Source organism: Suillus paluster, assembly GCF_016628075.1.
Source record: "Suillus paluster strain FC165 chromosome Unknown EDB91scaffold_22, whole genome shotgun sequence".
Taxonomy (NCBI): domain Eukaryota; kingdom Fungi; phylum Basidiomycota; class Agaricomycetes; order Boletales; family Suillaceae; genus Suillus; species Suillus paluster.
Genome location: NW_024537582.1, coordinates 313,287 through 339,100, shown reverse-complemented (window position 1 = coordinate 339,100; position 25,814 = coordinate 313,287). Strand labels below are relative to the sequence as shown.

At 48.8% G+C, this 25,814-nt stretch overlaps 5 protein-coding genes across 5 annotated transcripts; 3 read left to right on the top strand and 2 right to left on the bottom strand.

The window, feature by feature from the left end:
* Positions 1-2,119: 2,119 nt before the first annotated feature.
* EDB91DRAFT_1129608 (uncharacterized protein) lies at positions 2,120-4,280 on the bottom strand. Its single transcript, XM_041318580.1, has 4 exons — positions 4,244-4,280; positions 3,963-4,122; positions 3,523-3,907; positions 2,120-3,466 (listed from the first exon to the last, which is right to left on the bottom strand). The coding sequence occupies exons 2-4, from the start codon at positions 4,048-4,050 to the stop codon at positions 2,254-2,256; spliced, it is 1,686 nt and encodes a 561-aa protein (XP_041177792.1). The 5' UTR covers positions 4,051-4,122; positions 4,244-4,280; the 3' UTR covers positions 2,120-2,253.
* A 4,286-nt stretch (positions 4,281-8,566) lies between these two features.
* On the top strand, positions 8,567-9,459 carry EDB91DRAFT_1247889 (uncharacterized protein; the record flags this gene model as incomplete). The annotated part of the gene is made up of 3 exons (XM_041322863.1): positions 8,567-8,713; positions 8,784-9,013; positions 9,066-9,459. The coding sequence occupies 3 exons, from the start codon at positions 8,567-8,569 to the stop codon at positions 9,457-9,459; spliced, it is 771 nt and encodes a 256-aa protein (XP_041177791.1).
* Positions 9,460-10,403: 944 nt separating this feature from the next.
* On the top strand, positions 10,404-11,082 carry EDB91DRAFT_1247888 (uncharacterized protein; the record flags this gene model as incomplete). The annotated part of the gene is made up of 2 exons (XM_041322862.1): positions 10,404-10,914; positions 10,973-11,082. 2 exons carry the CDS (start codon positions 10,404-10,406, stop codon positions 11,080-11,082), a joined length of 621 nt encoding a protein of 206 aa, XP_041177790.1.
* Positions 11,083-15,431: 4,349 nt separating this feature from the next.
* EDB91DRAFT_1247886 (uncharacterized protein) lies at positions 15,432-17,363 on the bottom strand (the record flags this gene model as incomplete). Its single annotated transcript, XM_041322861.1, has 4 exons — positions 15,432-15,599; positions 16,056-16,354; positions 16,387-16,393; positions 16,443-17,363. The coding sequence occupies 4 exons, from the start codon at positions 17,361-17,363 to the stop codon at positions 15,432-15,434; spliced, it is 1,395 nt and encodes a 464-aa protein (XP_041177789.1).
* A 6,206-nt stretch (positions 17,364-23,569) lies between these two features.
* EDB91DRAFT_1081629 (uncharacterized protein) lies at positions 23,570-24,457 on the top strand (the record flags this gene model as incomplete). The annotated part of the gene is made up of 4 exons (XM_041315399.1): positions 23,570-23,598; positions 23,694-23,800; positions 23,829-23,927; positions 24,012-24,457. 4 exons carry the CDS (start codon positions 23,570-23,572, stop codon positions 24,455-24,457), a joined length of 681 nt encoding a protein of 226 aa, XP_041177788.1.
* Positions 24,458-25,814: the final 1,357 nt, after the last annotated feature.

Below are 25,814 nucleotides of genomic sequence, written 5' to 3'. Positions count from 1 at the left end.
ATGCAGTTCGTTGTTTTGATTCCATAACTAGATGTTTTATTCAATTCAATTAATCTCGCCTACTCCTTTGCATAGCGCTCACGCTAGCGTCTGCGTCATGAGTAGAGTACATTGTAGCATTGATACATTATTTTCATTTTCTGCGCAGTGAAGAAACAGTACTAGTACTACCGCGGTAGCGCTTACATGTACAGCGACAACTTCATTAGTCACGAGTAGAGCAGATCAACAATAGCATTGATTTTCCCTTGAGAAAACAGTACTAGTGTGAGCGGCTAGCAGATGGCGTGATCAGTAAAAGGCGCAGTTGACCCCACGGATAAAGACAAAAGAGGCAAAGTCGACATTTATCCCTGTCCTTGGGGTCAGCACAACAACCGGTGAGGGATTAGGCTAGCTTCCTCTGCCAGAGCCTGTCATCAGTGTAGGCATTTCCGTTGGAACGCTCAACCTCGGTGGCGGCACCTCCTCATCAATAGGTGGTAAAACATCAGGCGGAATCTTCAATATCCATACATCATGAAGAACTAGTACTAGTCGTCAGACACAATTGGTTCAAGCGTATGCAGAAAATCCATACTTGAGTGCCCTCGATTTGATTTCTGCGCAGTGAGCAAACAAATGTTGTGAGCGGCCACCAGAGGGTGATAAAGACGCAGCTGACCCCACGGATAGGGAAAAGGTCGACCCTCATTTTACCCTATCCTTGGGGCCAACACATCAGCCGGTGACGAGTCTCCGTACAAGTCTGCCATCAGCGTCGGCGAGTGACCAGCAGAGAGTGATGAAGACGCAGCTGACCCCACGGATGGGGAAGAAAAAAACGAGGCTGAATTATTTTCTAGTCCACCCTTGGGGCCAGCACGTCAGTTGATGAGGATTGCACTAGCTAGCTACCTCCGTCCGAGCTTCCGTTGGCGCGCTCAAGCTCGGTAGCGGCATCCGTCCACTAATTGGGTAGGTGAATCCATACAGCTATTGTCTAACACCTTGTTGGACACGATTTGCTCGAGTATAGAAAACTGATACGTGGATCTGAGTTTCCTACTTTCTGCACGGAGGAAACAGCGCATGGCGAGAAGAAGACGTGATGAAGACACAGTTGACCCTACGGATGGGAAAAAAAGAAAAAAAAGAGAATCCCGTTATTCCCATCCTTCAAATCAGCGCATCAGCTGGTGACGGATTGCGTTAGCCGCCTCCGGAGCTGGATTGTATTCTGGAGACAAATCGGAGGAGAACCCGAAAAAAATATGGTGGCGTGCTTGACAAAAAAGGTGTCAATCCAGCCTGGGTACAAAGATGTCAGTCTGAGCCTCGGTATCAGGAACTTGGTAGGGCTACTGACGGAATCTCAAGTTGTCGAAGGTATCGACTTCGAGTTGTTGTTAAGGCCTGCCCCCCGCCCAATGTAGCGGTGAGCTACACCGGATCGAGTCATACTGGTTTGAAAGAACGGACATCTGAGATCGCTAGTACTTGCTGCCATTGTGGGTTGGACGAGAAGGCATTTACGGTTAGTGGGGACAGTGACCAGCAGAGGGAGTGATAGAAGAGGCAGTTTAACCCCATGGATGGGGGAGAAAAATACGCGGTAATGTATTCTTTAGCTCATCCTTGGGGTCAGGCCATCAGCAGAATTCAGCTTATGACGGATTGCACTACCCGTCTCTGCAGCATCGTATTATGAATTCTGGAGACAAGGTAGAATTCGAAAAATTTATAATAGGGTAGTTTATCATGTTTTCTCACGGCTCCAATAATGAAGGACTTTAAGTCCTTGAAGTTGACGTTGAAATCTTGGGAAGCACTGAACGGCGAACGCGGAGACGGAGTATATTTTGCTGCAAAGAAAGTCTGAGGTATACTTCATCAGATTTTAAAGTTAACTAAGGGTGCAGCAGCAGCAAAACTTATCCAGGACGCCACCTGCCTAGTTAAGGGCGTATGTCTTTGCAGAGCTCCTTCAGCTCCCTAATATCCAGCGAATCGGTATGTTGTATCATCTCTGCTTGCTGCTCCTTATCTGTATTCCATGCCATGTACAAGCTGGCAAACAACGAGCAGCATGCGCCTTTCTTGTCCCTGCTGCAGCTACTCATTCTCGTATGGGACGTACAAACTTGGGACGTGATAGGTGACACGACCCGGGAGATGTGGTAAATAAAATATGAATATTAGAGTAACCACGAGACATCGCACAAATACAAGTAAGTATTTTCACTCTCATCAGCATACTTCTTCCCCCAGCTGTTAGTCTTCACTCCGCATATAGTGGTCGACCGGGCCCAGCGGTTGCTCCCTCGCAATATCTCCGAGCAACTGAGCGCCCGGCACGCCCGAGTTCTGTATGATTGCACCTTCAATTTCCGATGCCATCTTGTCCTGGGTCGCGAGGTTAGATTTGGTTGTGTGCTTGGACGTTGGAACGAGGTGCGCCAGTGATTTCGCAAGGCGCTGCGGGAGGCCAGTGTGCGAGCTCTTCTGTGGAGCCTTGTACGGGAAACCCCACTGCTCGTACGGGTCGCTCGAAGATTGGACATCGCGATCCGTGTCGCGCAGTTGCATGATGTACGGCTTTACACGTGGCTTCCAGAATAATGTGGAAAAGTACTGCGTCCGCTTCTTCCCGCTGAGCTGGAAGAAGATGTTGGTGGGTTGCCCCCGTGTGGCGAATACGAACTGCCAGGGGTGGTTTGGGGATGGTTCGTAAGAGCTGCCCCGTACGACATCCAGCAAGAAGAGAAGTCCATACGGAGAGACCGGGCGATGGGATTCGTGCGCCACCTGCACGAGCCACATTGTCGACGTGCTGTCATCGAACATGACTGCATCAATGCCTGGATGCATGAGCCCATGTTTTGGGGAGAGGAGAACCTGGGGACAGTTCTCTGCCAATGTTGCGAGTTCACGTTGTGTGGTGTATGTAGAACTTCGGGTCATGGCCCGCTGGTCCTTGGGCGCCACATGGATTTTTGTCCGTAGCACAAAGTCTTCGTTCGCCGGATGGCAAAGCCCCTGCAGATCAGGGCGCCCGAGCTTGAAGACCCCTCCGGATCTCGACATGAGGGCCACTACAGCGTGACGATAAAATATCTTCCCCGCCCCGTTCGTATCCTCTGATTTTAGCAGGTTGTCGGCAATCTCCTTCACGGCGGATGAGTCCATGGAGACGACCGCGTCCGCCAGGAGCTTACTAGCGACTTGTGACACGGGATATGGGAGCGGATCTGTGTATGGTGTTCCAGGTTCAATGGCGAAGAGGTTACGGCTGTTTCGGGCTTCTCGTTCGCGCAGTGTGGGTTGCATGCTCCAAAAATTCTCGTGGGCACGCTCTAACTCGTGGAGATAACGATCAGCATCACTGGAATGATGAGATGCTTGCAGACAGGAATGTGCGTTAGACCCGAAGTGGGTATACGACCATCGTAGGGACTCGACAGCATCCTGTCCTGACGTGAGAGCACTAACGAGAATAGTCAGTGATAATATTGAGAACTAAGATGTGATAGATTCATTCACCTCATCGCAAATATCTCGTCAAATGTGCACGGTTTCATGCACTGCCGATCCGCGAAATCGTACTCGGGCACCCATCTGATGTCGAGACCCAGACTGTCTGTCCAGAACGTAGTGAAGATGGCCTTGCCGCATGTGCCCCGCATCAACACACGAGTGTGCTCGGTGCTCGGGTGCGTGTCGGTGTCTTGACTTGCGCTGTCTATGAGGTGCAGCACGTCTTTACGTTGGAATAGGGGGTGGTACTCGCTGTTCTCCTGTGGGAGAGCGAAAAAGCCGTCGGGGGTGAAGCACAGGACGGGCGCGTCCGATTCATCGATCTGGTAGGTTACAGGCTGGCGAGCGAGAAGTCGCCTGACGAGGACGTATGACAGGAAATATGTCTTCCCTAAGGGTAATTGGCCGGATCAAGCAGCGGCAATCGAGGAAGGACGTCGACTCACCGATACCAGCGGATCCATGAACAATAAGATTGCGCTCACTCCAGGAGAACTTGTTAAACAAGCTCTCATATACCGAGCGGATGACCATCGATGTTGATCCGCTTGGCAACTTGGCACCGGGGTGTTCAGATAGATCAATGGCGTGGAAGGAGCATGGGTGGGCCCTGTTTCGGATCCCTTAGCATCATTTCAAGTTCTATGGAAAAGAATCAGGCTCACAGTTCTTTATCCTCTAGATCTGCAACGTTGCACTCCAATCTTCGCACAACAGAATGGTCTTCCTGTTGCCACAGGGCATGATAGAGTGCTAAGAGGTTGGAGTGCGATACCGACAAACTTGTGGTAGCAGTAGATGACATGGTAGTCTGCATGATGGATTTGGATGAAGATGGAGGGCGTGGAAGCAGTCGTCGTTTAGTCGTTGCGGCATTTTCGGATGTGACGGATGGACGGATGTCTCGTGACATCATTGGGAGTTGGGGTGTTTACTCGATGTTTACTTGTATTGAATCGTGAAGCTGCTGAATAAGCAAACCATTTGACGGGATGCATAGAATGTCTACTTCAAGTTACGTCGCACACGAGCTGTTTAGCTATAATGAAGACATAACCTTGCACTACCAACGTCACGCAATTATATGCCTGTAATCACCGTTTGAAGTACTGACAGATAGATGGGCAGAAGAGTGAGGGCTTTGTCGCCGAGTTTCTGAAGTTTTTGTGCAGGGTTTCAAACGACAGTGGGGCTGACCCGGCTGAGTATGAGCTTGCCAGGTGCAATCACAGTAATCAATATCTTCACATCATCGAGGTTGATGTAGCTTTCACGATCTTCCTGAATAATTTGTCAAAGTTTGACCTCAGGATTTCAACAAGGGAGGCATCTCTGTGCACATGAGTCGCGAGAGGCTAATGACTTTGTTGCGTATGAGGCGCAACTGGTTTTATGGTTATGCGATGTTGCGGGTTTGTCCTTGAGTTCACTTCGTGGCTCACGTATCTTTTGTGGATCGTGAAACTCCATTCAGACTACTCTTGGAGTGGTTCTTGCAAGTTTTTGTTTGTTGAACTCCTTTGTGGAGTGACGTCTTCTACGAAGTTAGGATCTGTGTTTGCCGTCGGGCCAGCTGCAGGTTGCTTAAGAATGATTGTCACTAATGTTTTAGATTCAACCATCCTCGAGCAATATCTGTATAAATGTCGAGATAGACATTAACATATATTACTTCCTACTATGTCCCTCTTCCGCCCTCCTTCCGACATGCGAATAAACCCATATCAGGTGTCTGACTGTCAGTTGATTAACTGGAATAGAGTGCGCAATTAATGATAAAAACATCAGTACTACTATCGACTGTAATACACACGTGACAGCCCGAGGATGTCACTCAATATTTAGCAAAAAATTGAACAAGACGGGCATCTAGGATCTCAGCGTGTAATGGTCATCTGTTGACTCTACTACCTTATCGGTTTCGAGGGTGGCTCAGGGTAGGTGGATGTCGCCCGAAACTGGATGGTCCTGGAGTGCGTTCAATCTCTGGTTGGTCGAACTCCGGCACAAAGTCACACAGGAGCCTCGTGTTCAACAAGATGAGCGCCCACTGGTTGTTCGGTTGCATTCCACCACCACCACCACCATCCAACGAGCTTACCTAGCTCTGCAACCGATTCGAATATCTATCCATTCAATCCAAGCGGCCTTCAAACATTACCATCTTCATCACTCCACAGCTTGCTCGTTTCGTTGTCCAGTCCAATACCGTCGAATACAGTGACTGGATATAGCCTGACGCCCAAGCATAGTTTCTTCGACCTTACCCGATCTCAAAAGATGAAGTTACAGTTTAGGCTTGTATTCTTCAATCAATCGTACGTCGTCCCTCGTGATAGCCGTCGCCCATAAGATTTCCAACCACACTGTCGAACACAACTAGTACTTTCCCGAGGATTGCGTCACGTTTTATCATCAATCTTTGTCAATGAGTCAGTGTCAGTATCTCTTTCTCTTATCCCCTTTCGCAGTCTGACCTCATCAACAGTCCATCAATCATCTGAAGGACCTTGGGAGAAGCTGTCTCGGGTCGCTGTCCTGGGTGTTGAATTTGATGTTTGTTATCGATGCCCTTGATGAATGTAAACCCGAAACCGTCGCTGAGCTGATCTCCCTGCTTGGCCAAGCTCTTCGTGATCCTGATCTTCCCGTGATCCACATTCTACTCACGAGTCGCTTGGAAGAGCATATCCGTAAAGCCATCCAGAAAGAAGACATGCGCTCGCTGGTGTGCGAAATACCGGTGAACACTTCTGGAGAGGGCGTTTCTTGCACCATCTCATTAGACGGCGAGGATGTCGATAACGACATCTATATTTTCTTGCAGCATTCCTTCACGGAGCTGCAAAGTCGCCATCCTGATTTCCCGCAGCCCACCGCAGATAAGCTTGCTCGGCTAGCGAGCCGAGCAGGCAGACGTTTCATCGTGGCGACTACGATGATGAAGTTTATCGATGATGGATACAATGATCCCCGGGATCGGCTTGAGCTCTTGCTCGAGCTAACGAGTGAATTGCTGCCAGGAACGGAGGTGTACAAGTTATATGATCGCATCCTTTCCACATGTGCAAACCCCAAGCGAGCATACCTGCACTTGTCCGTTGTCGCGGCCCTTGCTAATCCTCTGCTGATTTCACAGATCTCCGAACTTCTTGGGCCTGGTCAAGGCATGGACGTTGAGACAACACTGGTGCAGCTACGGTCTATCATGAATATTCCTACCGACAGCAGCCTTCCCGTGGATATCTATCACTCGTCTGTTCGTGACTATGTTTCAGACCCCTCAAACTGCCGCCTGTCCGAAGTACAGTCGCAGGCATTTATCTCAGCCCACTGCCTACTCGCCGAATGCTCTTTCCGCTCGATGGTGCGAGACATTCCAAAAAGCACGGCCCTTCTGGATGCGCTCCTAGAATTGAAGGAGCGCAGCCAAACTATGCAAACCCACGACCCCCAGAGTTTACAACAATTATTAGCCTTCGTCGTCGAGCCACTAGAACGACTGTATGTTCTTACGGGTCTGCTATGGCTTCGGGGAGTTCGCGGTCCGGGTTCGCGGTCCTGGCTAGAAACCCTGGATGGACGTGCATGGCTGCAGACCAAAGGAGGGGATGACTGGTTTCGGACGGAGGAGGGGGAGAACTGGCTGCCCACTCGCAAGGGGGGGAACTGGCTGCAAACGCACGCGGGGAACACATGGCTGCAGAGTGGAAGAGGGTGGCTATGGGCTCAGAAATGGCGACAAGTCGCTGGACACTCTGGCGAGCCAAAATGGCTAGACACCCAGAGCGAGCGAGAGTTGCTGGAGACCAACGGAGGGCAAAGGGGGTTGGAGACGGAGAGAGTTGCTGGAGACCAATGGAAGGCAAGAGTTGCTGGAGACCAACGGAGGGCAAGAGTCACTGGAGATCCAGAGAGAGTCGCTGGTGACCGGTGGAGGGCAGACCTACGGTGGGCAACAGTGGCTGGAGACCAACGGAGGGCAAGAACCACTGGAGATCCAGAGAGTGTCGCTGGTGACCAACGGAGGGCAGACTTACGAAGGGAAATGGTTGCTGCCTCCCGGGAGAGGGCAACAGCAGCTGCAGACTGAGGGAAGGCCATTGTGGCTGGAGATCAAGGAAGGGCAATGGTGGCTGGAGACCGAGGAAGGGTAACAGTGGCTGGAGACCGAGGGAGGGCAACAGTGACTGGAGACCGGGGGGGGGGGGGGGGGGGGGGCGAAACGGTGGCTGGAGACCTATGAAGGGCAACAGTGGCTGGAGACCGAGAGAGGACAGCAATGGCTGGAGACCGAGAGAGGGCAGCAGTGGGTGCAGACCGAGAGAGGGCAACAGTGGATGCAGACCTATGGAGCGCAACAGTGGGTGCAGACCGGGAGAGGACAACAGTGGCTGCAGACTGGAAGAGGGCAGCAGTGGCTGCAGACCCACCACGGGCAAGAGTGGCTACAGACGTCCCATGGTCAAGCATGGCAGATGACTCCAGCAGCATCTGTCTGGGTAACAATTCTCGAGCACATTGGAAGCCATCAGCGAGTACACAATCGTCCCAGAAATACCTTTACGGTCAGCTTTTCAAGTCATCGAATAGTTCAAGAATTTGCCGGATTTCTTGGGCTTTCCGGCATGATAAGTCTGATGCGATTCGTGTACGGCTAGGCCAGCCGGATGTTGAGCGTTACTTGATCCGATAATCCTCTATCTTCAGTTAGTGATGTTCCGGCCCGGCTTGGTTCGAAAGCCGCGGCTTTGGCTTGGCTTCAGACGGCTTGGGCTTGCAAAAAATCCAGGCCGGGCCAAAGCCACCGGTGACAGCTGGCTTTGGCTCGGCTCTGGCCTGAGCCGCGGCCCTAGTACTGTAAATGTAAAATTGCGAGTATGGGTTGAGATATGAACTTGAAGTACTCACCTGTGCAGTGGGAGGGGAAGTGTGATGGGCCAGTGGGAACTGGCCGGGTAGAACACGAGGCCGTGCAACAGTCATGACTCCGGGAGTGACTCAATGAATGCCCGATACCTATGCCCGACTTCTTTATCAAATCTCGACTATGCCTGACCCATTAGGGCGCGACGATGTACTCAGACTGTTTTCCATCGTGCCACTGTTGGGCGACGAGTTTATCATACTGTGTGGGACATTCCTCCACGACAGCGCAACAGAAACTCCCCGGAACAACTACCTGATCTCTGCATCAGTCCGGATACACGGCCTCTCGTAGAAACGCCACCCAATTGATCCATCTATCCATTCGAACTGTCTTGAAGGACAAATTTTTGGCAGTCGATAAGATGTGCTGCGACGCTCCTGTCTTTTTGCAGTGCTTACCATTTGTCGTCTCCGGGACCTGCCGAAGAGCGCGATGCCCCCAGCAACATGTCACGATATCGAATTTGGGCCACGTGCAATACAACGCCCATGTCGCAATCCATCTACAGCAGATTCTCATTTTACAACTCTTGTATTTCGCGTGTCCTAGCACGAAACAATGGAAGAGGTGAGCCCACTGAGTAGTGTATGGCCGAAGTATATGCTGATGTTTTTATTAGCATGAGTGACCGGATCGACCGCCTTTGCGAGGCACTGAATCCGCCCTTGTTCATTCAAGGTTCCCTCGTGGACCTCGATTTGACCCTCATTCCGCATGGTTCAGCTGGCCTGAGGGTGGTGAAGAACTGGACTCGCGAGTTCTTGTATAAATTGGACCCGTTCCAGAGCCCATCCCCATTTTTGACGACGTTGATGAGAATCAACAGTCTCATTTTTGCTTTTGACAGGAATGATGCTCCCGCCTACATTGCTCAGGCAAAGTGTGTCGCCCGAAATATATCCACCACGCTCCTTCTCAAAGCAGATAATCGCTACTTGGTGCTCGACATGCTTAATTTGCACCGAGGAGTTACTGAAAGCAGTATATCTTCGGGAATTCTGTATCTACAGTGAGCTCGTGCCTTGCTTCATATATATGTGCTAAGTGCTCCCCAAGCATTTCCTCGACCACCGTTTAAGCGTCAATCTGTCCGTTCTATGCGACTACATCGAGGATATCCTCTCCTCTTTCGTAATAAATCACAGAATGGATCCGAACCTTCCACTTGATGGGGTTGTTCTTCCATCCAACTGGTTGATCTTCCCCCACAAGTTTTCTGCGAATAAATGCATCTTGCCGGAGTCAGTAGGAGTGCTCTTCGATGCGATGGGGAATCTTATAGAGATGTTGCGCACGGATGCTGGCACGGGTAGAGTCCCTGCACACTTTGCAAACTGTCTAATGCTCATGATTCAGTATATTTTCTCTGGCTTGCACATACATATGTTACACTGGTACTTCGCAGTATTTTCATATTCCGGCTGTAGGTCCAGTTTATCTACCCGTGCACAACGATCCATGTTAGAGTTTGGCGTTCCACCCTTCATCATCGTTCATTGTTCGGATAGTCCCAACTACGTATATATACCTACGTTGTAGACCATCCTCTCCTTGTCGTCTCCCGCCATGTCGTAGACACACGATACAGTGTTGTTCTCCAGCTCCAACAATCCACTCACTCTACACATCCACAGTTACAGGACTCTCTGCCTTGGTGCGTCTGCTTTAAGCCCTTCATAATGCAAGCACCCCTTATAATTTATTGTAACAGTCGCTCACAACACAAAGGACCTTATGATCAAGCGCAAAGTAAACTCAATCGTGCTTCATCTGCACAGAACTTAGAAGTCCTCCGCCTTGGCACCCTGCGTACTGCCGAAAGCTCGTGGACGGCGTAGTCCAGCATCGTGCATTCTTGTCAGGCAGAGGAATCCTTCGATTAGATGGCTACCTGCGAGCTGTTCTTGCGTTCGATAACTGCAATGCCGCGAGTGATCTAGTCCACTTAGTCCACAAGATGACGCCCCAACCTACTCGAATCTCTTCGGTGCGACAACTGTACGACAAGGCCAGTGAAATTCCCTATCTTCTTTCTTCCCACACAGTCGCTGCGCAGTCTACTCCGAGGGTGGAGGTAGCCGCCTTCGTGCCTCGCGTACAGCGTCCCGAAGATGATATAGAGATTCACCAAGACCAGAAGGAGAACTTAGAACCGACACCTCAAGAGTCCGATAGAGAGGGGGCGGAGGAGGAAGATGTCTCAGTGGAAGTTGATACCGAGGCCACTGATGACATAGAAAATATGGAGGAGGCGGTTGCATCCATTGACGCTGTGCTAGACGAGTCCCTTCACTCCAACGGGCCATCGGAAGAGCAAGAGAGCAAGATTCAGAATGTATATCGCCGTTACCTTCGACATTGCTCGAGCCCTGCGTTGGATGCAGAAACTGAGGTGATATTCATGACATGCCTGAAGGAGACGCAGTCCTCTGGATGGAGTCCGGGTTATTACCGCCTCCATTTCCTTGGTCCATTTTTTTTTTTTGTTTCCAATTTTTTGTCCATTGAGAGTGATACTCTATGTAGGACACTACTATCTAGTCATGGAGCCCCGTGCTCCGCCCCTTTGTCACATCCCCAAATGCACTGGTGTAAGGCATACCCCACCAGTCCGCCGTTCCTGCCGGCCGTTTTAGATGGGCGATGTGTAAGACTAGGGAGCGACTGTATATAAGATTACGTGGTGAGAGGTCTAACGTGAAAGCTATAACGCATGCTCGGCCGCTTGCACGGACCAAACAGAGATCAATGAGGTGCGCAGTAAAAATATAGTAGGTGTAGTCCTTGGGACATGAAAGTGGCAGCGTGCTTCCGGGCTGGGTGGAGAGGTTGGCGGGCATCCAGCGTGTTGGTGAGGAGTGTTTCTACTTGTTACTGACTTATTTCCCAGGGCTGAGCCGGAGATCTCGTGTGTACGAGCGGTATTAAGTGATTAGTCGGGGCTAAGGTACCGAATAGGAGAAGAGATTAGCATATTTTGAATAAGGTACAGCAGGATGTAGTCTTGATTGCGTTCTATGTGTGTCTTGCTCGCGTTGGGAGGGAATCTGGGCAGGGGGTGTCAGGCTGTTCATGTGGTGGGCATCAGAATTTCACCTAGCGTGGACTTCAAGTGGCCGGTCTTGTTGACGTATCTAACTAGGTGGGGGATGGCATCAAGGTCGGATAATAGGTGCAATAGGGAGGTGGACTTCCATCCCATCACCTGAGCTAGCACATGGCGCTCTGGCCGAAATTGTGGGCATACAAACAGATAATGATGGACAGTTTCTTCGGTTTGCAGGCAGTGGGGGCAATCTGGTGAGGCTACTTTTGTGAGTCGGAATAGGTGCTGGTTCAATGGTAGGTGATGGGTGCGCAATCCGATAATGAGACCGGTGAGGCGTTTTGAGAAGGAGGATGTGAGTTTGATGAAGGAGCATTTGAGAATAAGAGGGTCTATGTGCTGTAGGCGTTGATAACAGGGGGAGGTGGACCACTGCCTGGCCCATCTGGCGCTGGTATGTACCCTATGAGCTTGCTTGATTGCTGATATGCTAAGCGGTAGTGAATCATTGCGGAGGTAACGAGGGAGACACGCATGGGGACTACTTCGGTGCCTCCCTTCCGCTGCTATTTTGGCTGCCTTGTCGGCTTCCTCATTTCCGTGAACCCCTTCGTGACCAGGGACCCAGAGGAGTGTGGCGTTGAAATCTGGATTAATGTGTTTGACTCTGTCCATCATTCTCTGAAACTTGGTCGCTAAATAGGAGCCTGGATTGGAGTAGAAACTCTCACCGGATAAGATGGCAGCTTGGTTGTTGACCAATATAGACATTGGGAAGATGAGATCTTGTTCAGTGGCGACGAGCTTGGCCACTAAGGTGAGACCGACCATCTCCGCTTCGAATATGGTGTGCTCCTCATCTGTTCCCAGGTAGTAGTGGAGGGTGCGGGGACGCCGACCTGCACGAAACAATATTGCTGCTGCTCTGATGTTGCCATCATGTCCTGAGCCATTGCTGTAGACTTGGATGCTGTCCTGTAATTCTTGATGTTCGGTGATGGCCTCTTCTCGGGAGCTAGCGATGTGCGTGGCATATGGGCAGGAGGAGGTGGGTGCACGTCGAGCTGGGATGAGGGCTTCAATTTCATCAGGCTTGAGGCGGAAGAAGTGGGTGAGTCGATGAAGGGAGGATCGATGGGACGAAACAAAGCGCTTAGCGGCCGTCCTAATTGCATTATGGAGAGGGTGGGTGTCTGGGTGAGCGGCCATTCTGATTGTGGCACGATGACAAGCATTCTGGAGCAGCAGGGGAGAAGGTTGGCATGCACCTCAAGGATGTCAGTGGCAGTGCTTCTCATAGCACCCATCATAGCTATGGCAGCAATGCATTGGATGGAGGTGAGTTTCTTGGCTACTCCTAAGGAACCTCTTTGCAGCGTGTCAGTGCCCTCACGGAAGGCCGGTGTGAACCATAAGTCCGCCGCATATAACATCTTGGGGACCGCTGTGGCTAGGTATAGTTGCCTCATGAGGCGGAGCGGGATACCTTTGGACATGGTGGACAGATGTTGGAGCTGCGGGACATATGCTAGGCCCTTGGCCAGTGCATTGTCTACTTGAGCCTTCCAGCGCAGTTCTTGGTCGAGGATGATGCCCAGGAACCGGTGGGTGGGAGATGGGCAGATGACAACTCCATGGAGATGCAGTGCTGGGTGGTCGCATTTCCTGTTCATTGAGAAGTCAATCAAGGCAAATTTGTTAGTTTCGAATCGGGAGTTGTGGTCCCTTGACCAATCAAATCCTCTGCCTGGACATTCCAACATATCCTTAAGGATGCAATGGGTTTCGGTGAAGTCCTTACCTATGGCCACTAGGGCTGTGTCGTCGACAAAGGCGAGAGTGAGTTCTACAGGGGATGCACAGCCCAGTCTAGGCTTGGCAATGTCTACTAGGTCAGCGCTATAAATAATGTACAAGATCATTGAGAGCGGGTCGCCCTGCCCTATGCCGTTGTCGATGTTGATCCAGTCTGAGGTGTATCTGTTGAAGTGTAGTTGGGTCTTGCGATCGGTGAGGACTTGCTTTGTAAACCTGATTAGTTCAAGCAGTAGTCGGTGTGTCCGCATGTTGTGAAGCAGGCGTTTGGTGACTGCGTTCGGGAACGCGCCCTCTATGTCCAAAAAGAGGATGGAGGCGACTTTGTGCGATTGCCAGGCGTTCTTGATGGTATGTTCTAATAGGTGGAGGGAGTCAGTGGTAGATCGTCCAGGGCGACTGCCAAAGTGAGTGTTTGGCAGCAGGTGATGATGTTCTAATAAGTATGTTAGTTGATCCGCGACAACTGTGGTAAGCAATTTGCATGTGGTATTAAGTAAAGCAATGGGTCGGTAAGCCTTTGGAATAGTGTAATTCGGTTTGCCTGGCTTCCGGAGAACAACTGTCGTGAAGGTCTTCCAAGGGGCATAATACATATGATATGTGAAGATGGCATTAAAGAGATGAACTAGATATGGGGTTAATAGGTCGGAGCATTGTATGAATACAATGTTCTGGATGCTGTCAGGCCCCAGAGCTTTGTATTTGCTTAGCTTGGAGATAGCACGGGTGATCTGGTCTGAGGAGATGGGTGTGTGAGGGGCTACAGAGTCAGGGTATGTGAAGTCGGTAGGGACAGAGTTGGTGATGGGAGGAGGAGGGAAGAAAGCCTCCATGATGATAGCGCTTTTCTCAGCATTGGTGGTTGCTTCTGTTTCGCTGCCATCTGGTTGCTTGACGACAAGGGTGGGAATACGCGACTTCCCCCCATCGCTGGGTCCAGATGAGACATAGCGGTTGGCGGTCCAGAGGTCGTTGCCCTCAATGTCCTCCAACCAGTCTACCCAGTGTCGTTTCTTGGTGTCGGCTATCTCCTTGGCATATCAATTCTTGAGAGCTTTGTGTTCCAGGTGGCATGGGTGGTCAGGGAGGTCATGCATCTGGTGGGATTTATGGCTGAGTCATCCTACTTGCTGGCGCATGTCAGAGAGGGTGCGCATCCACCAGCGCTTGGAGTGTGGGCAGGGTTTGGATTGGGGTACGCAGACATCCATGGTGGATTTGATGGCCTGCGTGACGGTTCTGGCCAGGAGTTGGAATTCTTCGGCTGATGCGAGTGGGATTGGTGGGGTGGGGGCGAGTGTCGTTCCTAGGATTTCCTTGAATTTTTCCCAGTTGACCTCACGCCAGTTAGGCCGTGGGACATCGTCCTTGTGGGGGATCTCTAGCTCGAGTGTTAGGAGGATAGGTAGGTGGTCAGTCTTCAGGCCTTGTCTGGCTGGGTCGGTGGTGCAAGAAGTCATAGCGTCTAGGGTGCCTTCTGTGCCTAGCACGTTATCCGGCCAGGTCCAGTTGCTGGTACTGGTGGACTGGAGGGTGGGGATGCCACTGGGAAGTAACTGTACCATGCTGTAGTCAGCAATCAAATCAATGAGTGGACGGGAGAGAGGGTAGTTAAAGAGGTGCCGGTTACATATATCTTCCCACATGGGGTGATGGCGGTTGAAATCTCCGAGCCAAAGCATGTGGTCGTCGGCTGTCGGTCAGAGCATAGCGATGTTCTGGCTGAGAAATGCCTCTAAAGCGATTAGGGTATTCTGGTGAGTGCAGTTGTTGTAGATATTAAGAATTGTGCAGATTCTGAAGTCACCGAACAGTTGCACAATGACAACATCAGACGAGGGAAAGGGTATCTGCCGCCAGGTGTTAGTGTCTAGTGAGGAGTTGATGAAGGTGATTGTGCATGAGCGTTCCTGCGGATGCGTAAGATGGTTAGTGGGGTATAGGATGTGCCAGCGGTGACTAGCATGGGTATTACAGAGAAAATTGATGTAAGGTTCCTGAATGACTAAGAGATCATGGTTAATGATATCGCGGCTGTTCATTAGGGATTCTTGGGCCGATAGAGAGGCGTTAAGGCTCTGCTGCCAAATTTTTAAACTGACCGGGGTAGAGGTAGGTTGTTCAGACATTAGAGGGGGGAGTGTTGGGGCCTGTGCTGGGGGTTGAGTATGTGGAAGGGGAGGGAGTTAAAGGGGAGGATGAGGAGGTGGAGGTGGAGGAGGTGGTGGTGGCATTCATTGGTGTCGAAGGGGGGTCTGGGATAATGGGATCGAGTTTGGATTTGGGTGGCTGCGGTCAGGTAATTGGTTGGAAGGTGAGTGTTGATTGTTTGCTGGGGAGGGTCTGGCTAGCATTAGGTGCGGGGGGCGGCGTGTGTGGTTCTACTGATCAGGAGGCGGGGGGACAAGTGGGTGCAGAGATGGGTGGTCTGGGAGAATGGGTCGCTGGAGATGTCGCTGGGGCCCAGGAGGAGCTTGTGGGAAAAAAAGGAAGTTTATTCTCTGGGTAGAGATCGTCCAGGGCTTTGCAGTGGCGAATGAATTCCGGGCATTTGTGGCTCCAGCTGGTGTGACCTTGACTCCTACAGTTCACGCAGTTTTCTGTGTGGAAGGAGTTGCATTGTGCAGTCCAATGATGCCCACTGCAGGTACTGCAGATGTCATGGGGGGAGGAACAGTTGCGAGCCATGTGTCCAAATTTCTGGCATTTAGCGCAGTGAATGGGTTCCTTGCGATCTTTACTGACAGCGTAGCGGAGAGCATCAATGCATAGCCCTTCTTTGAGGATGTTGTTGGCGGTTTCAGCATCCTTGATTTGGAGCAGGGCGAAGGTGGTGCATTGCTCCCTTGTTCGACGTTGAGGGGGCTTGATCCACCGAATAGAGGTGATGGAGTTGGAGGGGAGGAAGTTTTCGGTTTCAATGTGGCGCTTGAAGTCGTCTTGTTCGATGTCGTAGGTGATGAGGAGGAATTGGACGACTATGGCGAATGTCCTGTCATGGATACAGGCCATCGAGTCTAGGTGGGTCTCTAGCAACTTGCGACCTGTAGGGCCTTTGAGCCAACTTGTTAGTTACTTGCTATCTAAATCTATTATCAGTCCTCCGTTGCGGAGGTGTTGTACTGCTCGGACGGTGCCTGTGGGGGCACCATCATTGCATATTTCAGCAAGGATGTCGGAGATCTGCTTGGCTATAGAGGTGTTTGTGGCCTCTGGGGGGAACAGTGAGTGGCCTGTTGTCGGGTCAAGCAGGATCTGTTTGGCACGAAGGGAGGCCCTGGCCACTGCTTTGTCAAAGGAAGGGGGGAGGTGAGCAGCTGCAGCCGAGCTGTATGTGGGGAGGGTTGGGGGAGGCATGGGGGGTTTTGCTTGTGTGAGGGTATTGGGGTGCTGGGCTAGGTGTGAGGTAAGGGTGTTGAGGCGGTCTTGGGTGAACTCCAGAGAGGGGGTGAGTAACTTGTAGGAGTTATTGCAGTCCTCAATCGATTTGTAAAGAGTGTCTACTGCATCTTTGATCCGTTCTGCTGCCGTTTTGAGGTCGTTCTTTTCTTCCTCCTTTTCCTGTTCAAGTGAGTCCCTGAGTTTCGATGAGTGTTCCAATGCATCTCTTATGGTCCCCACTGCAGTGTGAATGGATGCTACTTGTGGGGCGATGGCTGCTATTATGTTATTCACGATGTTGGTTGAGAGGGAGGTTGAGAGTTGTTCAGCTGCGGCTTTGGCGACGACTTCTGCAATTTCAGACACAGCCTGGTGTTTGAGGATGAAGGCTGTCACCCGGATGGCATTGGTGATGGCGAGCGGGATAGGCTTGACCATTTGGGTGATTTGGAACAATATTCCCGCCAAGTGTAGCAGGGTGAGAGGTTCATCAGCTTGGCGTAGAAGGACACTAGCTAGGTACTTCTCTGCAGATTCTAGATTTGTTACTGCACCTGGAAGGGCTTCAATATCATCTTGGTGCAGTTGGTTTCTCGGAGCGGTGGATGTATTACCAGCCAAATTTTTCTTGTCTGTTGGGCTTTTCTTTTTGGACGCCTTTGCTGGCACCATGATCTATGAAGTTAGTATCCAATATTTGTTTTTTAGGGTTTGTAGAGGTTTTCTAGGTGAAGCTGGGATAATTGGTGTCGCCGTTGGGCGGCGTTGGCACCATTGGGCACTGTGTTCTGGTGTGGTGTCTGGGGTTTTGATCCAAGGTGCCACTTAGTGTGAGACTAAGAGGTGATTTCTCCTTGGTCCATTGCCTCACGTTCTGGTGTGCCTGGAATGAGGCATCACTCTTACTTATGCTGCCAAAGAGAAGGCGAAACATCTTCTCAACAAGGAGTCTCGTGAAAAGCTTGAGGAGTTGGGCAAGCAAATAAGCGAGATCACGTCAGTCATAACTTACCCAGCATCGCTCCTCGACTGATGCACACCCCTGGTTGTGTTTGCAGAAAGCTTCTTAAAAAGGGCATGCAATTGCGCAAGCAGCTAGCGCCATTCTCACTAGATCATCATGCCCGCAACATCGGCACCCTCAAATGTGTGGTTCGGGAAGTTGAGGATTTCATGTAGAGGGTTCCTGGCAACATGGAGGAGATGAAAACCAAGTTTTAAGTGGCCTTAAGGGGAATAATCTCGCGATGAGAGGCTTAGAGTGAGCGAGAAACAGGAGCTGATAAGAAAATATATCTCAGTCTTGGGAAACGGACTCGGTAGTACGACTATAGTAGTACCTGATAAGAAAATATATCTAAGGGTATGTTAGCTCTAGTTGTAATGTAAAGCAGGGACTTCGACTTACATCTCAGTCTCGGGAAACAGACTGAGATGTTCGGTCTGACAACTCGCAGTTTTAAGGTAGTTAACATAGTGATAAGTAATAAATTGTAACATAGGAAATAGACAGTTACTTATTAGATTCTGGGACCAACATCACTTCATTGTAGGTTGCGCAGTCGGCTAGTGCTCGCAATGTCTCACTCTGACTTCTCCTGCTTGGACTTTGATCCAGACTTCAACAAATAATCCCAGAGAAGAAGCTAGTACAAAAGGAGAAACCTGCTCTCAACATCCAGGATGTTTAATGATGGTTTGGATATCATGATCTGATATTATTGTATATGTACCAATACATACTACTACAAAATGAACGCTGTTATGAATACAACAAAAGAACAAAATGGAAAATAGGCAAAGTATCTATTCCTCATCACTGGATGTCAGGTATTTGTCATCACTAATCACCTGTTTGTGCCAGCAATCTGAGCCTTGCCCCACTGCGACTGCTCATCCTTGCCCATAGGAATAAGCGCATGGATTCCTGCATTATCACCCACACGTCTATCCAAACAATAGGCGGAGGACTATTCACCAGTTACTATTGAAGCTGCAAACCTACGCATTAGTACAGAGAAAGAAATGACTGCAAGAGACGACGTACATGATTATCTGTGATTGGCAAGTTGAGACCCAAACCACCCAGGAAGGCTATGCTGGCATCAAACAACAGTTTGAGAACTTAAACCAGCACGCAAGGAGTTCGCATGCTGACAATCTAGTGCACATTTTACCTTCCACTAAGGTAGGAGTCGTGTGGATTCTACCTACCTCATGTGACCAATGTGATGAAACAGTGACTGAAGACAAAAATTGTAATTTCTATTGATCAGGTGCCTTCTGCATCAAAAGGCTACTCAGTTACATCGGTAGTAATATTGCAGACATTTTCCATTGATTAGAATCAATAGAAATGGAGTAGAAAGTTTGTAATTCCAATTTCTTAGAATATCAAAAGCTGCTGTTGGCGGAGTGCAAGGTTAAGGTAACATGCACAATACTCCGACATGCTGTGCCATGTTGCCATTGCCATCCTCCCGCCCAATAGCACCATGGGCAACAAAACATGCAGGCAGAAGCACTTGAGAGACAACCTGATGTTAGCACGAGCATCTATAAAAAGGCAAAAGACTTTAGTTCCATGGTCAGTGTTGGAGAATGATGAAAATGTGAGTAATGCACCTTGTAAACAGACTGGACAATCTCAATGTACTTGTATGACCAGACCTCTGCAGTAGTTGCAATAGATGCTAATGCAGTGAAAAAAGCCTCTACATTGTCAACCAGGACAATGGTTGTTGACACGTTCAGCACTGCATATCAACTGGAATTGATCCCATCAAACACTGGAATGAACTTTGATGATCCACACACCAGCAATGACAGGCTTGATGATGTCACAACACCATATCCCCCCTGCATTCTGCATCTTCCATTCAGTAATCTTGAAAATGTGACCTTGGCACACTCCAAGCACACTCAAAAAACAGTCTAATGTGAGGATGCTGACATATACTGTACTCAAGCACCTCCAGTATCACCTGCAAACATCCTCACTGCTGGTCCAACCCCCTGTTTCCCTGTCTGCTCCATCCCTCCTTCTCCGACAAATGCATGAAGTGCATCTCAGTAGGACTAGCCCTGCTACCTCCACCCGACTCCGCTCCACTCCTCCAACACTACCCCTATTTCCTCTGACATCATATCCCTACCATCCGACTCTATCTAGAGCTCTGCTCCTCTGCCCTATTGGTCCGCCCAATCCTACTCCTACTCCCTCCACCATCTCCGCTTTTCCGACCCACTCGGTTCCTCCAGTTCCTCTCGTGTTGCTCTATCCGACCATTGGTCCGCCCAACCACCTCACTGGTTCACCCCTAGACTAGGAACCACTCAACTGGTCCTATCTCCTTTTAGTATCATAGTTCCCCCTTTCGGATCACCAGTAATCCTTATACCCAAGTGATTATTGATCCATCACGTACATACTGTTCTCCGAGCCCCTTTCTCATATGTCTTAGTCATCTTTCTAATAATTCTGTATACTCAACACATAGCCTTCTGCTATGCTATGCTACTTCTTAGAGTATATAAACTTATGTACATTTGTCTGTAGATCTTCAGTCTGAATATTACCTTTTCTAAAACCCTGCTCTCTTGTCCCTGTTCTTGGGCAAAACCCTTGACAATCTGCTGTTTGCCAGCCTAGGGGATTGACTCCCTAGGTCAGCCGCCTTCTCTGACTTCCCATGCCTCCGCCACCTTTCCCGCGCATCGGACTTATGGCTAATACTCTCATACCTCTGTCCTCCATGTTTTCATTCTGCTTTGGACTTCATCCAAGCAGTCACCTCCGCTCCATTCCTACTGTTAGCTCCAACTGCAGTAGCCCTCCGACTCTCCCCTGTAGGGCAGACCAATCTCCACCCAATGTTCCCGCACTCATCCAGTAGTCCATCGGCCCTCCTTTGGAGGACCTCCGCTCCAACATCCTGTCAGAGCTTGTAGAAACTCAAGTTGGACTACAACCCCAAATTAGGGGCACATACTTGGGCAAGGGGCACAGCACACGAGCTGAAGCCAAGCCCCTCAGACTCTGTCTTACCCCTGAGCACGGTCTTAACAGATGCAGAAGATTGTTATGTGAAACCTCTCGGATGAGATCCGGCAGCGCTAAACCCGCAAGGGGCGTTCAAAGTGTGGCCTTCGGCACTAGCCCAGCAAGGAGCTTGCCTGCGCTAAGTCTAAGTAAGGGTTGAAGCCCTTACTTGCATAGAGTCAATTGGAGTTTCTTGAGGATACGATCCAAGAGATGGGGTTCAACTCAAGAGTATCGTCTCAAGAGAAGATGGTTTCTGTGTACAGAGGGAGTCCTCTTAGATAAGAGAAGTTCAGACCCAACAACAAGATCAGATGAGAACCGAGTAGATTCAAGTTAGAGAATCTATCTACAGTACAAGTGAGATATATATATGTAAGGGTGATATACTGGTGGAATGGTAAGGGTACAGGGTAAGCGGAAGCAATACCGAGTCAGTGGTAAGGGTCAAGGGTTGTGTGAGTCATAAGTAAAAAGAGGTAAGAAGTACCGGTTGAACGGTAAGGGTAAAGGGCATGGGGAATCCCCATCGATGAGAGAACTGAAACAGTGGATAGGGCATAGGGTTTGGTAGAAGCTGGGGCTTCTCTGATCTAGGGGTAGAAGCGAGAGCTTCTCGCGTTTCAGAACAACAGGATCAAAAGAAAGAGATGGAAATAGAATCGTAACCATGGTCCAGGTCTAGACGAGTCCGAAGAATGAAATGATGCATAACGCTCATGTTACTGTAACAAAGATGAGGATAACCTGATTGCCATTTGTGGAGTGCATTGGCAAGAAAATGATTATCCTCAAACAAGTGTACTCGAGGAAATAGAAGACTTATGAGAAGCTACTGCTATCTCTCACAAATGTTGCAGTTCCCACCAGATGGTTGATGATTCTATTACAGCCATTTGCATAAATGATGACAGTATGTGCCTTTTTGAGAAAGAAGAAGAAATAAATAAATAAATAATCTAACCTAGTATTTCATCTCACACTACAACAATCATTATTGATGTATCAAAACATAAGCCATGATGTTAAACTTGCTGCTGTTAATCTCTACAAGTGTCAACATCTCTCTCTCCATGATATTCTTACATGTGTCAGATTCTCTCTTGGAAAGTACTTTCTGGCGTGTCCTTAGGCTTTGGCGCGAGACAGGCAACATCATTAGCCCCACCTGTAGCCTTTGTGGGCGCCCTTGTGTTCTCCACTGTGATGATGTCCTTTATCTCATCCATCTCATCCATCACCATCCTAGGTGGTTCTTGGATGAACTGCTTGAGCTACTCGATACAAACCATTTCATATCTGTACACTACACCACAATTCATCACAAGCTGGAGCATATTGGTGTTTCCCTCAAAAAGCTCAAACAGATCGCAAAGGAAAGGAACAAGCAGTGGAGAATGGAGTTCACTATTCAGATGAGTCAATATCTACCTGAGGAGATTGGTTTTCTCAATGAGACTTCGACAATACAGAGCAATCTAAACTTCTATGTGAGAATCAGTCCAAATCAGTCCTTCATAGCCCATTGTGTGACAGTGTCTTTCATTGCAGCAATTTTGCCATTCTTGAAACCCATCTCCTTCAGCTCAGAAACAATGATATACCTGATAGTTTGTGTCCCTGTATAGTGTCATATACCTGATCCAACCACTCCAATATTAATATCCACTCTGCTTTCCGACCACCTCTGCTCCATCCATCCTCCGCTCCGTCTAATCACAGTCCGCATTCTGCTCCTACGCCTCTGCTCGACTGCCCAACTGGTCCCCTTCCAGAACGTCTCCATTCAACTGAAACCTCTTTCCCCTTTTAGATATATACTTTCCCCTTCGGTACATAGACCCTTACTTCTGGATCACCGGTGATTCCTCTTACTGCTCGATCACGGATCCAATGCATACATACTGATATCCACTCTGACTTATGTCTTCGCCTGTGTAAGTACTTACAAATTATATCCTTGGTACATAGCTTTACAACATAGTTATTGTAAGGCTGAGGTGAGTTTTAAGGGGAATCGAAAGGATCGATCGAGGAAGGTAGGAAATTGTGAGAGAGGATGGTAGCAAGTCAACTAGAGATCAAACGATGATGCAGACAGTGACATTTTTGACTTTGACGGAATGTTCGGACGGCTGCGAGAATACAGATCACTGAGAGGGAGTTGATTCACTAATTAAACGAGAATTACATGTAACTTTTTATACGGCGGGAGAATGGACAAAGTGCTATCAAAGCGCGAGTAGCAAGAAGAAAGGCAAAGCGAGACGTGAAAGGTGTGGCATAGGTACAAAGAATAATTGGGAACGTGTGGTGATGGTGATAAGGACAAAGGCTAAACATGAATTGATGTAAATATGGACAGAAAAGGAAATAGAAGAGAAGGCAGTGCGTGATATGTCACAGTCATTGAAGGGTTGATTGAAGCAAGCTTTCATCGTTAAAGGCGCAGCCTTTCTTACATTATCCTGGTCACTGCCTCCTACTTAGAAGTATATAACATATCCTGTACTTAGATATTTTCCCCAGTCTTAATATTACTTGTCTTCTTGCAGTTTCTACTTATGAGAATTCTCAGTAGGACCTTGCCTCCTCTGGACACAAGTCTCAACTTGTTGTCACCTCCGACCCTCCAACCCTCTGCTCCAACTTAGAGCCGTGCTCTAAGTCTTCTCCTTACTTCTCTGCTCCTATCAAGTATCCCCCCTGCTCCTTTCCACCTTCTGCATTATCCTCCGCCTTCTCCGCTCCGCTCCTAGTCGGCCTGCCGCTAGTAGCACTTACCTCCTGACCCTCAAAGTGGACCTAAGCAGTTCACTCATTCTATCGTCGGACAATGTCGGACCCGCTCCAAATTCAGGGCATGTACTCGGCTAAGGGCGCAGCGCAAGAGCTGAAGCCAGGCCCCGACTCCTCCGCTTCCTGAGTCAGCATGGTACCTAACATATAGCCATTGTCAGTGAGTTTGGTGAGTATGTCCTGCAAGAGTTCAAATGCAATGCAGAAGTCTGCAAGGGACATGTCTGGACTGGGCCTTGCAGAGACAGAAAGGAGTGGGATGTCAGTGGTGTGTGTATTTGCAATATGGTTTATAGGAGCAGTGGGTAATGGAGGGTTGGGTGCTGCAGCAGGTCGTAGAAAGCTAAAGAAGTCATTTGGAACATTGATTGTTGCAGTGCAAGATGAAATACTAGGTTAGATTATTTATTTCTTCTTCTTTCTCACAAAGGTGCATACTGTTATCATTTATGCAAATGGCTGTAATGATGATGAAACAGATGCTAAAGATGATGAGAGTGATGAGGGAAGTGAGAAGCACAATTACTATTTTGAGTTGCAAAAGCCACCCACTGTCAAGGAAGCTTGCAAAGCTCTTGATGACTTGCAACAACTGCTCAAACCACCGCAGAAAGATCAAACTGGGTATAAAGACCCAAAACTGCCCCCTGTGCTGAAAGAGAGGCTGTCACACATGAAGAGCTTCCTGTGGCTATATGTGGATGTCAGGAAGGATGGTAGAAGTCATTCAGCAAATCCTGTCAGGGACAGTGGCAATATGCTGCTGATAGAGCTGCACGAGATGCACAAGGAGAAAAGAGTACCAAGGGAGATTACATGTCTCACCATCTTCAGCACTGGTCCAAGGCACATATTAGTGACTGAAAAGCATTGCCAATCTGTGACGCACCTTGTAAACTCTTGCAAATTGATAATGAGATTTTAGCATCAGCTGTGAAGGATCATCTTTAAAGCTGTGGCAAATATGTTTGTGCCCAGGACCTTGTTGATTATTCTAATATTCTGGAGAATCAAGCTTTACACAGCTTCAAGAAAGGAATCTCACTCACAACAGCTCAGTAGTGGATGAAGAAACTTGGGTACTGCTGGACAAAGGATCCAAAAGGGCAATATGTCGATAACCATAAACATGAAGATGTTGTTTATTACCAGCAAAATGTTTTCCTCCCAGCATGGATTCATTATCAGCCACAAATGCGAACATGGAAGGAGAATGACATTACTGTTGAGGAGGTTGATGCAACAACAGCAGCTTCTGGTTGCCAAGTGGTGGTATGGTTTTATAACAAGTCAACATTCTATGCAAATGACAGAAGGAAGCAGCACTGGGTTCATGATTCTGAGAGTGCGCTGCCACAGCCCAAAGGGAAGGGTGCTTCCTTGATGGTGACAGACTTCATTTCTGCAGATTATAGATTCCTGTGTTCAAAAGATGGGAGTGAGAATACATGGATACTATTCAGGGCAGGGAAGGCCCGTGATGGCTACTTTACCAATCAGGAGATAGCTGCCCATGCCACAAAAGCAATGAATATCTTGGAGAAAGATTATCCTGATGAAGATCATGTTCTCATTTTTGACAACATAAGCACATACCTGAAGTGGGAAGAAAATGCCTTGTCTGCTTGTACAATGCCTAAACAGCCATCACCTACCTGGGGGGTCTCCATCTTGATCAATGGTCCTGAAGGGAAGCCAGTACTTGAAGCCTTGTGTTGTGCATGAGGCTTCAATGTGATTTTCTTACTGAAATTCAATTGTGAGCTTAATTTTATTGAGCAATGCTGGGGTTTTGCAAAGTGGATATACTGGATGAAGGATAGCTCTTCCTCAGCTGCTGTGCTTAAGAAGAATGTTATTGCCTTACTAAATGCAGCACCAATGTTATATCAATGACTTATTGATTAGACTTCTGACAAGAATTCCCAGGCTTCTTTTGCAAAAATTGTAAATGTTGTCACATCTATTTTGCAGCATCAACCTTTCAAGATACCCAAAATAACCCATCCTTTACCTATACTGCTACTACACCCTATATGTACTCATTCTGCATACCTTGGTGCTGATGTGATCAGTTCCTTCCTGCTTGATCAAGGCAACCATCATATGAGGCCTCATCAAGTTTGGGCACTTTTGTTAATGCCAGCCCAGTATCAAGTAGCAGACACAGTCACAAATGAGGCTACACAGAGCATCATTTCACAAACAATTAGGTAGAAATTGTCACCATTAACTTGGATAGTATCTTGCTGAACTTCACCTGGTAGTAATTTTGATGCTGG